This window comes from Lutjanus erythropterus, chromosome 23 (genome assembly GCF_056507025.1).
Source record: "Lutjanus erythropterus isolate fLutEry1 chromosome 23, fLutEry1.hap2, whole genome shotgun sequence".
Taxonomy (NCBI): Eukaryota; Metazoa; Chordata; class Actinopteri; order Lutjaniformes; family Lutjanidae; genus Lutjanus; species Lutjanus erythropterus.
Window position 1 is genome coordinate 21,549,859 of NC_139339.1, and position 13,480 is coordinate 21,563,338.

Here is a 13,480-nt window from a genome sequence, read left to right on the forward strand (position 1 = left end):
GGAGCTTTTTCTCCATAACCGGTATCCTGTGGTACTTGTGAAAGTTATTAAATTAAATTAATGTGCAGTAGCATCACAGATGACTCGTGGGAGAAAAGAGGAGGAAGTTAGTGGAGCAAAGCAGTGAGGTAGAAGGTTTGAAAGTAGGCAGTGTCATTGAGAAAATTAATGCAGCAAATGCAGGTCAGATTACTCAGAGGTGAGAATGCCTGCGTCGTATTGTCTGTCACTTGCTTTGGGAAAATAAGACATTGTTTTCCATGGCCATGATGAAACAGTTCACTGACGATCAGGGAAACTTTGTGGAAGTGATTAAACACCTGGAGATTTCTCTCCTTTCTTTACATTTACAGAGCTCCCTCTCATTCTACATCTCTTCTTTACAGAATGAAATGATTGAGATGTTACTGCAAGCAAGATTAATGAGATGAAAGAATCAAACATGTGTGCCGTGATATTGAGCAGCTTGCAGTTTGTGTGACCTATGTTGGACTTGGCATGTCATACAGGCGGTGCAGTGCAGTTTAGCCTCATTTCCATAACAGACATCCCGAAAAAGTATATCTGCTTTGCTGTGCATCCATGAGCTGTTCTAGAAGCACCTAATCTCTTAGAAACATTGAGGAGTTTGTTTTGCCTCTTCAGCATTTCTCTTGTGAACCATCAGACGTTCACTGTCATGCAGAGAGTCTTAGTGGGTTGTGACCTTGTTCAGTTGTCTAAAACTGGAAGGTGCCTAGATGAGTTGAGATCTGAACTAGTTAGCCTACTGTCAAACTCACTTTTCCAGTGTTTTCATGCTTGTGATGTTCAGGCAGGTGCAGTCCACCACAGAAGGATATGGTCTTAGCTCAAGGAATATTATACAATGATGCTGAGCTTGAAACATTAAAATCAATGCAGAATGATAAAAATAGAAGAGGAAAGTGACTTCTGAGGCCAGCAATCTGTGAGTTTCTGCATTACAAAGACTCACGTAGGACTTGGGATGAGCTTAAGTACAGCATCTTCTATCCACGTCTTGACAGGATGATAGGTGACCTCATGAAGTGTAGTTTGCCATCCAGCAGCAGATTACCTCCTAAGTGAAAACTCCCTCTACCTTATTGCCAAACGCTACAAGATAACAGTAAGTAAAGAGGAGATCAGTGAGGCTAATCAGGGGCTTTTGCCTAATCAAGCAGATGAAGTGATGCACCCATCATGCCTAGTGCCTACCATACAAGGCTGTGGGGGCAGTGTTATGATCTGGGGTTCCTTCAGTTGCTCAGGTTGAGGTGCAGCAACATTATGTGCCAAAAAATGAGGTCAGCTCACTACCTGAATACACTGAATGACCAGAATGGTTCAGGGAGCATGAGACATCATTTTCACACATGTACTGGCCGCCACGGAGTCCAGATCTTAACGCCATTCATAATCCTTGGAATGTGCTGGAGAAGACTTTACTCAGTGGCCCGACTCTCCCATCATCAATACATGATCTCTGGACAGAAATAAATGTGCCATTGCACAAGCTTATCGAAAGGATGCCATGGCAAATGCATGCCGTTATCAAAGCTAAAGGCGGTCCAACGAAATATGAGAGTGTGACTTTTTTTTGGCCAGGCAGTTTACACTACATGAAGAATTGTGTTTGAAAGAACATCCTATGATTGAGACTTGCACTTCAATTAATTCAATATATATTCAATTTATTTTGCTTTGAAATATTAGTTATTTGCAGCCGTGACATTACTGCACACATGGAAACGTTTAAAATGACAGAAAGCAGCCTCAGTAATGATCAAAGTAAATCCAATAAATCCAACACACAAATAAAGAAATGACCATTTAAAAAGTAAGATAGCCTACAGGGATGTATATTAGGCTGGTAGATGAGCACCCATCCGTGCATCACTACCACCGCCATCAATGGCATCTGGGTTGAGCCTCTCAGGAGCAGAATAGTCAGTGAGCAGAGATTAGATTAATCTCAGAGAGCACAGATGATAGCAAATTACCAATGCTAACGTTAGCAGCTGTGGCAATGAATGAGCAGTCACTTTATAGTTCAAAAGGGCAAGTTATCTTTATTATGATAGGTGCAAGACGATGACAACACTGGCAACAAAGCATGGTTCTGAACTCACCACGTTTGTCATCTGTCACTGTGACAGCAAGGGGACTTAAGATGTTTCAATCAAGCAAGATAGAAAAAACAGAAAACCTGGATGTATTTTACCAACTTTCTTCATAATGAGGATGGATTATATGCATCACAGCCACACACAGAGGAGAAATTACATTAGGTGTGACACAAAGTTGTAAATGAGCGTTAACTTTAATGTTATTAGCTGTGAAATTGATCAGATCTGTATCTCCTGGTCTGGGTTCTTGTCTGAAATTTCTCAGTTCTGCATGAGTACAGGTCCCAGCTTTCAAATAGCAAGTACAATGTAATAAAATCATAAATAATACAATTCATTTGAATAATTATCAAATAATAGAGCTTGTTAATCAAGAAATGTAAACAAAAATCCAGACCCCAGACCCCCTACAGAGTTATGGGCTGAGTCCCAAATGTCCTCAAATCCTAAAAATTCTCCCTGACCAGTTCAGTCAGTGCTGAGGTTTAGCATGAAAGTGTTTTATTTACCTTAGAGCCACTCAGTGATTTATGAGTCAATACCGTCTCCTTTAGACTGCAACTAAACACACCACGAGTAGTAAACCAGTGCTACTACAGTGACAGTGAGCATTTGAAGTGAGCAAGTTTCCTTAATAGGATGTACAGTGTCACTGCTGGTTGGCCAATCAAACACAGTCTTGTCTATGAAAAGTGCAGAGGGGATTGAGATTCTTGTCATTCAGCACGAGAAGTTGAACACGATGACACCTCCAAAGTTTGTTCTCTGCCTGACTTGTTTGTTCTTGGTGAAAATGGGTGAGTTTTGTACTTTAGTGACTATAGTTTCATTTGCATTTTCTGTCTTTTTAACTATATGGTCACACCACTTGACACTGCTTAAAATACCTTTTCTTCATGTGGTGATGAAGTGAATTTGCTTTGTCTTTCCTTTCATTTCAGCTCAGCAGAATAATGTGAAATTGTCATCTGTTCGTCAAGAGAGAAGTTTCGTATCAGTTGAGACCGGGGACAACTTGACTTTGCCGTGTTTCTATGAGGGTGATGTTGCAGCAAGGTTTTACTGGTATAAACAAATTCTAGGGGAGAAACCGAGGCTCATCTCTACTTACTACAAGTTTGAAAAAAATGGATTTTTTCATGATGAATTCAAGAACAATCCACGCTTCACACTGGATACTGAAATAGGTAAAAATCACTTGAAGATGACAAATGTGCACGTTTCAGACTCTGCTGCTTACTACTGCGCGAGTAGCTACTCATTCAAGTTTGAATTTGGCGAGGGCACTTTAGTCAGTGTAAAGGGTTCAGGTTTGAACGTCCCAGCTTTGGTCCATCAGTCAGAATCTGAGAGCGTCCAGCCAGGAGACTCTGTGACTCTGAACTGTACAGTACACACTGGGACCTGTGATGGAGAACACAGTGTTTACTGGTTCAAAAACTCAGGACTCATTTACACCCATGGAGGCAGAAATGATCAGTGTGTGAAGAAACCCGACACACAAACACACACCTGTGTCTACAACTTGCAAATGCAGAACCTGGATCTTTCTCATGCTGGGACCTACTACTGTGCTGTTGCCTCATGTGGACACATACTGTTTGGAAACGGGACCAAGCTGGACTTTAAAGGTAAGTAACTTTCTAGCGCAGGTTGTCTTAATTGTTTAACGCATCATTTGTCAAAGCTTTGTAATCATGTGTGGCTCTCTATAGGGAAGACTGACTCTCTTGTCTTGGTGTATTTGTTGAGCGGCGCTTTGGCGTTCACCACCATCCTGAGTGGTTTACTGGCTCTCTTAATGTGTGTGATCAACAAAGGAAACAACTGCAAATGTACAGGTACTGTAACTGCTGTTCTTTGTAGTCAACCGTGTTCACTTACTTACCATAGTGATGTAATGAGGGCACTTTTCATTCTTTTTCAGAGTCTCATGCACGATTTTCCGCTCCCGCCGCAACAAACGCAGAGGTATTTTGTGTTTAGATTAACTATTGTGCCAACATCTTAACATTGTTTTTATTTTATCTCAAGTCATATGTTGTGATTCACTGTTTTATATTTTATTATCAGGGCGACCAAAATGAAGAAAACATCCATTACGCAGCTTTAAGGGAGCACAAGAGAAACAGACCTAGAGGGCAAAGAAACAACATCGATACTGAATGTGTGTACTCAGGAGTAAAGTAGAACTGTGCATGTTTTTATAGTTGCTTCTGTGTAAAAAGACTAATAAAGGGTTATAAGTGTTACTAAGCAAGTCTTAAAGGCAATGAAGTTATAGTATCAGTATTTCTTCTCGAAGCAGACAATGCTGTGATTCTTTCTGTTTTCACTCCTTTCCATGAATCCTCGAAATATGTTGATACAGTTGTTTTTGGGCTATATTTTTGTGTTGGGTTGGACTGGATTTTGCGAATCAAATAGTTCCAGACGTTTAAAAGATATGCTTCAGAACAAGTGCATGTAAGAGAGAAAAAAATGACGGCTGACGCTCAGCAAAATTACTATCTTTATTTATTGTCACCATTGTTAAATCAACTTATTTGGAGTTTTTTTTAGCATACAGAGAAAAAGAAGTTCAGACAAAAAAAAAGACTTTGTTTCATATAGGAGAAAGGAAATAAAAGATAAGAGAGAGCAAGAAAAAGTATGACTTTCTTCCCACATGTAACTTAAAGCTCAAACGATCGGTCCTTAAAGCAGTCAAACACTTCATGTTGTCTCATTAGCTGAACAACTTAACTTAAGACATAACTTAAGTGAGCTTGCTTCAGTCTAAAGTTTTCAGAGTTAACATGTATTTTATGTCACATATTTCTGTCCACCAGTGAGACTTTTTCTATATATTTAAATCAGAATCCAGTGTTGGCTGTTGTGTTGTTTGCAGGTCAGTCGTATCTGTTCATACCAACACAGTCCTGATGAAGTGTATTCGTTGACTTTGAGTGTTAATAAATAATAACTAAGGTTTTCTTTTTACTTTAAGTTGGATTGTTGCTTATAATGTTTTATATTTTATGAATAAAAACAAAATTTGAAATTATGTTGTTGCTTTATTTGTGGTGTAATAACTTGCCTGAATTGTGTGCACTAGTAATACATCTGGATACTAAATACACAAAACATTTTATCTGTGAGCCTTACTAAATTTATTTTGTTTCGTACACAAAACCTTCTGGCATTTCCTTCCATGGTGTTATCTACTGTATGAGCTGAGGCAAAGTGATGACCGCCAACCATCTGCCGGCGACTATGACCTCAGCTCTCTGATCTGAATACCTGATGTGTTAAACATCTAATCTTACTCGAATCATAACAGTTTCTAGTCCAGATGCTATGATGCTTCTTTTAGGACACCTCTATTAAATACTGTAAAATCAGACCAAAACTACTGACATAACTAAAAGAGGTCTCTCAGAAAAGTGCACATCCCTGCCAGGCAACGGATGATGAAGCTCCTACTGCAACGCCACCACAACTACCAAATGCAACCAGCAGAGATTTTGAATATATATACATATATATATATATATGAAAGTGATTTTTATTAGTATTAGTACAGTTTTCTTTAAGATGCATAGAGTAGTGTAATGGTATTATAACTGAGCATCCTGGGTTGTATAAACTTAATAAAGAAACCAAAAATGGACATAAAGACATAGAGGAGCTGCCAGTGTGATACAGTCATGAGGCTGTATAATAATATAATAAATAATATAATCTGTGATTTATTCATCTTGTTTCAGTGGATCTTAATATATTGGGTGTGGAATTAATCTGCAGATGCTCCGCTTCAAGATGAGACAAAACCATATTGATGTCAGTTTTTTTTTTTTTTTAGCCATGACAAAGAGCACAATGTGGCCTGGCAAGCTTTGTTTTAAGCCTTGCACTTGTTAATCGCTATCTGCTGGGTAAGAGGAGGGAGGAGTCAGTAACCAGCATAAAGCAGAGTATTCAATAAATTGGACTTTTCAAGGTTTTTCAAAAACCTAAGACACTTTAATATTGTTTTGACTTTGGAGGCCCTGCGCCCACGATATAATGCCAAAAAAAGAAAAGAAAAAGACAAATCTCCTCCTACTTCTTTTTAATTGGCTAACATAACTTTGCCTGGAAAAAAGTAAACATTCAGTAAAGGCCCTTCTGGTAGGCATGACAGCCATAAATCCTTTCATCAGATTTCAAAGAAGACCCAGTGAAGACATTAAGAATAACTCTATATAAAGAGCCAGTATTCTGGCTGATGGTTTTGTTTGTTTTGTAGGTCATATAAACCTATCAGTGTTAAATTAACCATAACCAGGTAGAAACTCACACACGCTCACTCCGTCCTATTATTTACATGAGTAGGCCAAGGTTATTTACTCAAACCAGTACAAACGTGAGTACAAAACTCAGCAGCCTAACCAGAACTACAAAACTAGACCACATTATTCCTGCTGTAGTTTCTTTACACTGGCTCCCAGTATGTTTTAGAATAGATTTTAAAATTGTACTGGTGACTTTTAATGCTCTTCATGGCCTCGCTCCCTCATATATCACTGACCTGTTAGTAGCTTATGCACTAGTACTAGTTATCAGAGAGCCTTTCCTGATTTTGTCTGAGTTTTAATTGTTTTTAGGGCTGCAACTAACAATCATTTTCCTCATCGATTAATTTGTCGACCATTTTCTCGATTAATCGATCAGCTGTTTAGTCTATAAAAAGACAGAAAATGTTGAAAAATGTAAATCAGTGTTTCCCAGGACAACGTCTTCAAGTCCACAACCCAACGATGTTCAGTTTTCTGTCAGAGAGGAGAAAAGAAGGCAGAAAATATTTAAAGAGCTGAAATAAGAGAATTTTGATTTTTTTTCTATAAAAAGTACTAATAGATTATCAAAATCATCAAATTCACAACTTCTCTGTTTTTTGAAACATTTTATTTGTCACTCACTATTGAAAATACAAAACACATGCAAACAAAAAAGCTCTATTTTTTGTATAATTATACAGTGAAAGAGCAGCTTTATTTGTCCTGACTGAAGGCTCTATAGACCCCATCATCCTGGTCTATAGGGCCTCACTTTGCAGGGCCTTTCCCTGAGGAGTTTGCATGTTCTCCTTGTGCTTGCATGGGTTTTACTTCAGTTTTCTCTTGTCAGTTTTGGTGCTGGCTTCGATCTGGAGTTTGCCTCCAGGCACTGCACAGCGGCTGCATGTGTGCGTATTCCGGGTCAGAATATATGAAGTTAAACATGTAATTAAAACATGTAATTCCACCAAAACGGGGACAGAGTCCAAAGTACAGTGACTGAATCTGACTGTATGTTGTACTCTGTGTGATCTTATATGTGACAATAAAAATCTTAACCCTTTATCTTCAACTAATTGAAATTTAATTGAAATGGTACTTTCAGGTGTTCATGAAATTAAAATTTCCCTGTCATGCCTACCCTTGCTTTTCACCTTGCCTAGGCAATATCAATCCAGTGGAGGAATGGCGGACCTCGCCATTAGCAATAATGATTATTATAATTACAAAATGTAAAATCCTTGATTGATAATTCTAACAAATGCTGACCCAAAATAGTGTCAAAAAAGGATTTGATTTTATGAAAATCTTGAAGGTTAGAATCAATAAAAGAGGTGAATCACCAGTCATTCCCCTCATGACAGAGTCACTTACTGGATAACCACATTGCTTATCCTCATCCTTATGTTCTTACCTGTACTGTTAAAGGAAACAGATGTTAATCAGACAACAAAGTGAATATGGCCCGTCAGTGAGATCTGTGTGGTGTTAAATGAGTTTGGATGTATGAGTGCTTATATTTGGGTGATTCATGCAAAGTTGAGGTGCTTTTATATTTTTTTTTATACACTTCTCACCAAGTGAGTCTGCTCGAGAACCACACTTGAAACTCTACATAGGTGTCAAAGACCCTGTGGTTTTGTTTCCTTAATAGGTCATAAAGCGTCACTTCTGGTTGGCCAACCAAACACCGTCTTGTCTATGTAAAGTACAGGAAGGATTGAGATTCTCTTCATTCAGCAAAACAACTTTAGCACGATGACACCTCCAAAGGTTGTTTTCTGTCTGGCATATCTGTTCTTGGGGAAAACTGGTGAGTTGTCGTTAATGTCTGCTGATTCCTGTGCTACAAACCACCTTTGCCTGTGACGTGTTGTCATGCGTTCTGTAGCACAGATCATTACAACATAGTATCATCAAATTAATTATGTATCTGCTTTGTTTCTTTATTTTCTCCTCAGCTCCTACAACAGCTTCAAAACAGTCATCATTACATTTTGTGTCAGTTGATCTTGGAGCTACTGTGACTCTGCCGTGCTTCTGTGAAGATGACGCAACAGTGATGTTTTACTGGTATAAACAAAGTCTGGGACAGAAACCAAAGCTGATGTCGACATTCTACAAGCATAATGATAACAGCACCTTTCATGATGAATTTATGAATAATCCACGTTTCTCCCTTGATTTGGAAAAAAGCAAATATAACTTGAAAATTTCAGATTTGCAAAGTTTGGACTCAGCTACCTATTACTGCTTAGGGAGCAACTTATTAGACTTTGAATTTTGTGATGGCACAACTGTCAGTGTAAAGGGTTCAGGTTTGAAGGTCCCAGCTTTGGTCCATCAGTCAGAATCTGAGAGCGTCCATCCAGGAGACTCTGTGACTCTGAACTGTATAGTACACACTGGGACCTGTGATGGAGAACACAGTGTTTACTGGTTCAAAAACTCTGAAGAATCTCATCCAGGACTCATTTACACCCATGGAGGCAGAAATGATCAGTGTGAGAGGAAACCTGACACACAAACACACACCTGTGTCTACAACTTGGAGAATCTGGATACTTTCCATGCTGCGACCTACTACTGTGCTGTTGTCTCATGTGGACACGTACTGTTTGGAAACGGGACCAAGCTGGACGTTGAAGGTAAAACTGTCATATCTTTCTAAGAATATTTCTCGCTATTAAAACTCAAGATGTACACAACTTAAAGCTCTGTAACGTCTCTGCTGTCAGAATCTACAGATGATGATCTTGTGTATTTCTTGCACGGAGTTTTTGCATTCAGCATCGTTCTGAACATCATACTGGCTTCTTTAGTCTGCATGATGAACAAGAGAAACAGCTGTTCTGCAGGTAATTCATAGTCTTTGCATGTATAGTGTGTTTTTACTGAACATTACATTACATGATGGTTTATATTTTTCTTTCTTAGATTCTCTAGCAAGACTTTCAGCTCCCTGCTCACAGGTATTTTATGTTCACATGAGTAATTGTCTATTCAAAGATATTTATGGCACTAAACTGTGGTTTTTATTTCTGTCATGGATCAGAAAGTGTTTCTTTCTCTTTTTTCATTACCAGGATTATCAAAATCAAGATTACAACTACGATGCAGTTTCAAAGGAGAACATGGTCAGCAGACGAAGAAGACGGAGAGACGACAGCTGGAGTGAATGTGTGTACTTTAGTGTGAAGCAGTAGAGCGGAACGTGTTCCATCTTTGTGTAACAGAACATGATGTAAATATGATTCTGCCTAAATACGATGCCTGTAAAATATTGCTTTCTAATTAAAAAAGCTTTCACAAAGTCAATACATCAAAGTACAATGATTTCCACTGACTCTGTGACAACAGGTTGCAAGACACGTTCCTCAGTGTTCTAGTGCTGGTAGTGACTGTACTGATTTCCTGACAGAAACATGAGCATGAAGACTATAAAAAGTGCCAAGTAGCTGTAATACAGCTGTAGAAGAGCTGACTGTGTACCACATATAAAGCTGTTATCTTTTTATAGTTTCCATGTGGTTGGTAGACAAAAGACGATATTTCTCTTGTAAGGTTTGGGCTTGTGCATATTAATGACTGTCTGCACTTTTTGTAATTTTATATGTGTGGGTTCAAGCAGGATGTGTTCACTCAGGTAACCAAGTAGTGTGAACAAACCACAAATGTTTTCTGCTAGTGCTGTGAAAAAAACGCAAACTGACAGGAGAGAATGGTTCACTTTTATTAATATAAAAAGCACATATCAATCATAGGGGAGTCCTTACAAACATTGTCTTGTATGTGACCAGTAAAATGGCCCTGAGAAATTTACAGTTCAAACACTTTTAAACTTTTCTGTGGTTCCCAAGTAAAGAAGCCTTGGACCTGATAATTTTATCTGAAACAAGCACAAATCTTTCAAGAGTTTTGCAAATCAAGGGATCCCTTCTAGATATAACAGAGAGGTGCGCACCTCCAAAAACAGAAAATCAATATTTGGAAACCGATGCTGATATTGTGATGGATTAGTTATTATTGTATTGTTATTTTTTAAAATTTCAAAGAGCAGATAGTTAGGCAACAGACACAATAACTGCTTACTTATAAATTCACAATTTTGAGTTTCTGCTCAATTTAAGACAGGGAACACTAATAAAGACAGAATCAGTTTGGTGTTACATTAGTGAGGACTGGTCATATTAAAGCTCCTGCTATTGTTGACAGATTTGCAAACCATGTAAAGTTTAGCAAGAAACAAAGGTGACACTACAAGCAGCAATGAGAATGTGATGTCATTTCCTTAACATCACATACAGTGTCACGTCAGGCTGGCCAATCAAAGACAGTCTTAACTGTGAAGAGAGAAGAAAAGATCAAGATTCTCGTCACTCAAGTGAGACAGTCGAACACGATGACATCTCCAAAGTTTGTTTTCTATCTGACTTGTTTCTTCTTGCAAAAAATAGGTGAGTTGTGCTTTTATCTATCAAATTTGTGTATTTTCAAGTGTACGGTAACTCTTAGTGTCACTGATTGTAATTGTATTCTAACTGTATTTGCTTTGTCTCTCTTGTCACTTCAGGTCCAACAACTAGTCTGTCCTCATCAGTCAGTCAAGAAAGAAGTTTTATATCAGCTAATGTTGGTGACGACGTAACTTTGCGATGTTTCTATGAAAGTGATGTGATAGCAAGGTATCACTGGTATAAACAAACCCTGGGACAGAAACCGAGACTCATCTCTACAGTCTATGCATCTAATAAAAATGTTGCATTTTTTGATGAATTCAAGAACAATCCACGCTTCACACTGGATGCTGAAACTGGTAAAAACCACTTGAAGATCTCAGACTTACAAATTTCAGATTCTGCTACTTATTACTGCGCAGTTAGCTTTGCAGTAACGTTTGAATTTGCAAACGGCACTTTTGTCAGCGTAAAGGGTTCAGGTTTGAACATCCCAGCTTTGTTCCATCAGTCAGAATCTGAGAGCGTCCAGCCAGGAGACACTCTGAGCTGTACAGTACACACTGGGACCTGTGATGGAGAACACAGTGTTTACTGGTTCAAAAACTCTGAAGAATCTCATCCAGGACTCATTTACACCCATGGAGGCAGAAATGATCAGTGTGAGAGGAAACCTGACACACAAACACACACCTGTGTCTACAACCTGCCGATGAAGAACCTGGATCTTTCTCATGCTGGGACCTACTACTGTGCTGTTGCCTCATGTGGACACATACTGTTTGGAAACAGGACCAAGGTGGACTTTGAGGGTAAGTAACTTTCAAACAACTGTCATATCTTTCTAAGAACATTACTCCACATTGAAACACATGATGAGTACAACTTAAATCTCTGTAACGTCTCTGCTGTCAGAATCTACAGATGATGATCTTGTGTATTTCTTGCACGGAGTTTTTGCATTCAGCATCGTTCTGAACATCATACTGGCTTCCTTAGTCTGCATGATGAACAAGAGAAACAGCTGTTCTGCAGGTAATTCATAGTCTTTGCATGTATAGTGTGTTTTTACTGAACATTACATTACATGATGGTTTATATTTTCCTTTCTTAGATTCTCAAGCAAGACTTTCAGCTCCCTGCTCACAGGTATTTCATGTTCACATGAGTAATTGTCTAGATATTTATGGCAATAAATATTACTATGCTGTGGTTTTTATTTCTGTCATGGATCAGAAAGTGTTTCTTTCTCTTTTTTCATTACCAGGATTATCAAAATCAAGATTACAACTACGATGCAGTTTCAAAGGAGAACATGGTCAGCAGACGAAGAAGACGGAGAGACGACAGCTGGAGTGAATGTGTGTACTTTAGTGTGAAGCAGTAGAGCGGAACGTGTTCCATCTTTGTGTAACAGAACATGATGTAAATATGATTCTGCCTAAATATGATGCCTGTAAAATATTGCTTTCTAATAAACATATTAAAGAAGCTTTTACAAAGTCAGTACATCAAAGTACAATGATTTCCACTGACTCTGTGACAACAGGTTGCAAGACACGTTCCTCAGTGTTCTAGTGCTGGTAGTGACTGTACTGATTTCCTGACAGAAACATGAGCATGAAGACTATAAAAAGTGCCAAGTAGCTGTAATACAGCTGTAGAAGAGCTGACTGTGTACCACATATAAAGCTGTTATCTTTTTATAGTTTCCATGTGGTTGGCAGACAAAAGACGATATTTCTCTTGTAAGGTTTGGGCTTGTGCATATTAATGACTGTCTGCACCTTTTCTAATTTTTTTATATGTGGGTTCAAGCAGGATGTGTTCACTCAGGTAACTGAGTAGTGTGAATAAACCACAAATGTTTTCTGCCAGAGTGGTGAAAAAAGTGTGAACTGACAGGATAGGATGGTTCAAGTCATGAATATTCAGAAACAAAACACAAGCCAATCATGGGGGTTCTTTACAAACAATGCCTTATAAGAAAACTGTAAAAATAGCACTGAGAAACTTACGATTCAACACTTTTAAACTGCTCTGTGGTTTCCAAGTAAGGGGGGCTGACATCATTTTCAGAGAGGCTGAGGATGAAGACATGACATTTGGTTCAGATGAAAGAAAAACAAAAGTGCTCTGGGTCCCAGTAATAGAAATTTTCAGATATTTTACTAAAGAAGAAAACATACTACAGTATAAACATAAAAGTCCTGCATTCAAGATGATGTAAAAAAACAAAAGTGTTACCATCAAAATACACCTAAAGGAATAGTTTGGATTATTTGACATACAGTTGTATCAGGTACTTAACGATATAGAGTGACTCATATGTTAGCCAGTTAAAAAGAACCAGGGTATTATTTATGACTGATACAATTTCATTTTTGATGTTATATTTTGTGTTTATTATGGTGGAAACACTACCATGTTTGTCCACAGGTGCCTCCAAAATCCACATGGATGACCACGTCTTGTTTTGTAGACAGTTTGGATGAAAAATCATTGTAAGCATTAGCCTCTACAACAAATGTATTCTGTGACTGCTTCTTAATAAAAGCCACCTGTACATATTAAATATGAACTAGCAGCAACA

At 38.3% G+C, this 13,480-nt stretch overlaps 3 protein-coding genes across 4 annotated transcripts; all 3 read left to right on the plus strand.

The window, feature by feature from the left end:
- The first annotated feature begins 2,857 nt into the window (after positions 1-2,857).
- Positions 2,858-4,488, plus strand: LOC146306137 (immunoglobulin kappa light chain-like). Its single transcript, XM_084711804.1, has 5 exons — positions 2,858-2,926; positions 3,071-3,760; positions 3,845-3,970; positions 4,057-4,100; positions 4,203-4,488. Exons 1-5 carry the CDS (start codon positions 2,872-2,874, stop codon positions 4,317-4,319), a joined length of 1,032 nt encoding a protein of 343 aa, XP_084567930.1. The 5' UTR covers positions 2,858-2,871; the 3' UTR covers positions 4,320-4,488.
- A 3,700-nt stretch (positions 4,489-8,188) lies between these two features.
- LOC146306138 (uncharacterized) lies at positions 8,189-9,636 on the plus strand. Its single transcript, XM_084713180.1, has 5 exons — positions 8,189-8,243; positions 8,392-9,078; positions 9,169-9,288; positions 9,368-9,402; positions 9,517-9,636. Exons 1-5 carry the CDS (start codon positions 8,189-8,191, stop codon positions 9,634-9,636), a joined length of 1,017 nt encoding a protein of 338 aa, XP_084569306.1.
- Positions 9,637-10,793: 1,157 nt separating this feature from the next.
- Positions 10,794-12,362, plus strand: LOC146306139 (immunoglobulin kappa light chain-like). 2 transcript variants are annotated; one of them, XM_084711833.1, is made up of 5 exons: positions 10,794-10,887; positions 11,004-11,699; positions 11,803-11,922; positions 12,002-12,045; positions 12,155-12,362. In XM_084711833.1, the coding sequence occupies exons 1-5, from the start codon at positions 10,833-10,835 to the stop codon at positions 12,272-12,274; spliced, it is 1,035 nt and encodes a 344-aa protein (XP_084567959.1). In that variant the 5' UTR covers positions 10,794-10,832; the 3' UTR covers positions 12,275-12,362. The 2 variants fall into 2 exon arrangements, with proteins under 2 accessions (XP_084567959.1, XP_084567960.1); XM_084711834.1 differs by having other exon boundaries at positions 11,812-11,922; positions 12,002-12,036; positions 12,200-12,362.
- Positions 12,363-13,480: the final 1,118 nt, after the last annotated feature.

Excerpts from the sequence above, each read along its gene's own strand:
- LOC146306137 (XM_084711804.1), top strand. The coding sequence starts at position 2,872 with ATGACACCTCCAAAGTTTGTTCTCTGCCTGACTTGTTTGTTCTTGGTG. Across the intron at positions 2,927-3,070 it reads TTTGTTCTTGGTGAAAATGG|CTCAGCAGAATAATGTGAAA; the intron begins GTGAGTTTTGTA and ends CTTTCATTTCAG. Across the intron at positions 4,101-4,202 it reads CCGCCGCAACAAACGCAGAG|GGCGACCAAAATGAAGAAAA; the intron begins GTATTTTGTGTT and ends TTTTATTATCAG.
- LOC146306138 (XM_084713180.1), top strand. The coding sequence starts at position 8,189 with ATGACACCTCCAAAGGTTGTTTTCTGTCTGGCATATCTGTTCTTGGGG. Across the intron at positions 9,079-9,168 it reads GACCAAGCTGGACGTTGAAG|AATCTACAGATGATGATCTT; the intron begins GTAAAACTGTCA and ends CTCTGCTGTCAG. Across the intron at positions 9,289-9,367 it reads GAGAAACAGCTGTTCTGCAG|ATTCTCTAGCAAGACTTTCA; the intron begins GTAATTCATAGT and ends TTTCTTTCTTAG.
- LOC146306139 (XM_084711833.1), top strand. The coding sequence starts at position 10,833 with ATGACATCTCCAAAGTTTGTTTTCTATCTGACTTGTTTCTTCTTGCAA. Across the intron at positions 11,700-11,802 it reads GACCAAGGTGGACTTTGAGG|AATCTACAGATGATGATCTT; the intron begins GTAAGTAACTTT and ends CTCTGCTGTCAG. Across the intron at positions 11,923-12,001 it reads GAGAAACAGCTGTTCTGCAG|ATTCTCAAGCAAGACTTTCA; the intron begins GTAATTCATAGT and ends TTCCTTTCTTAG.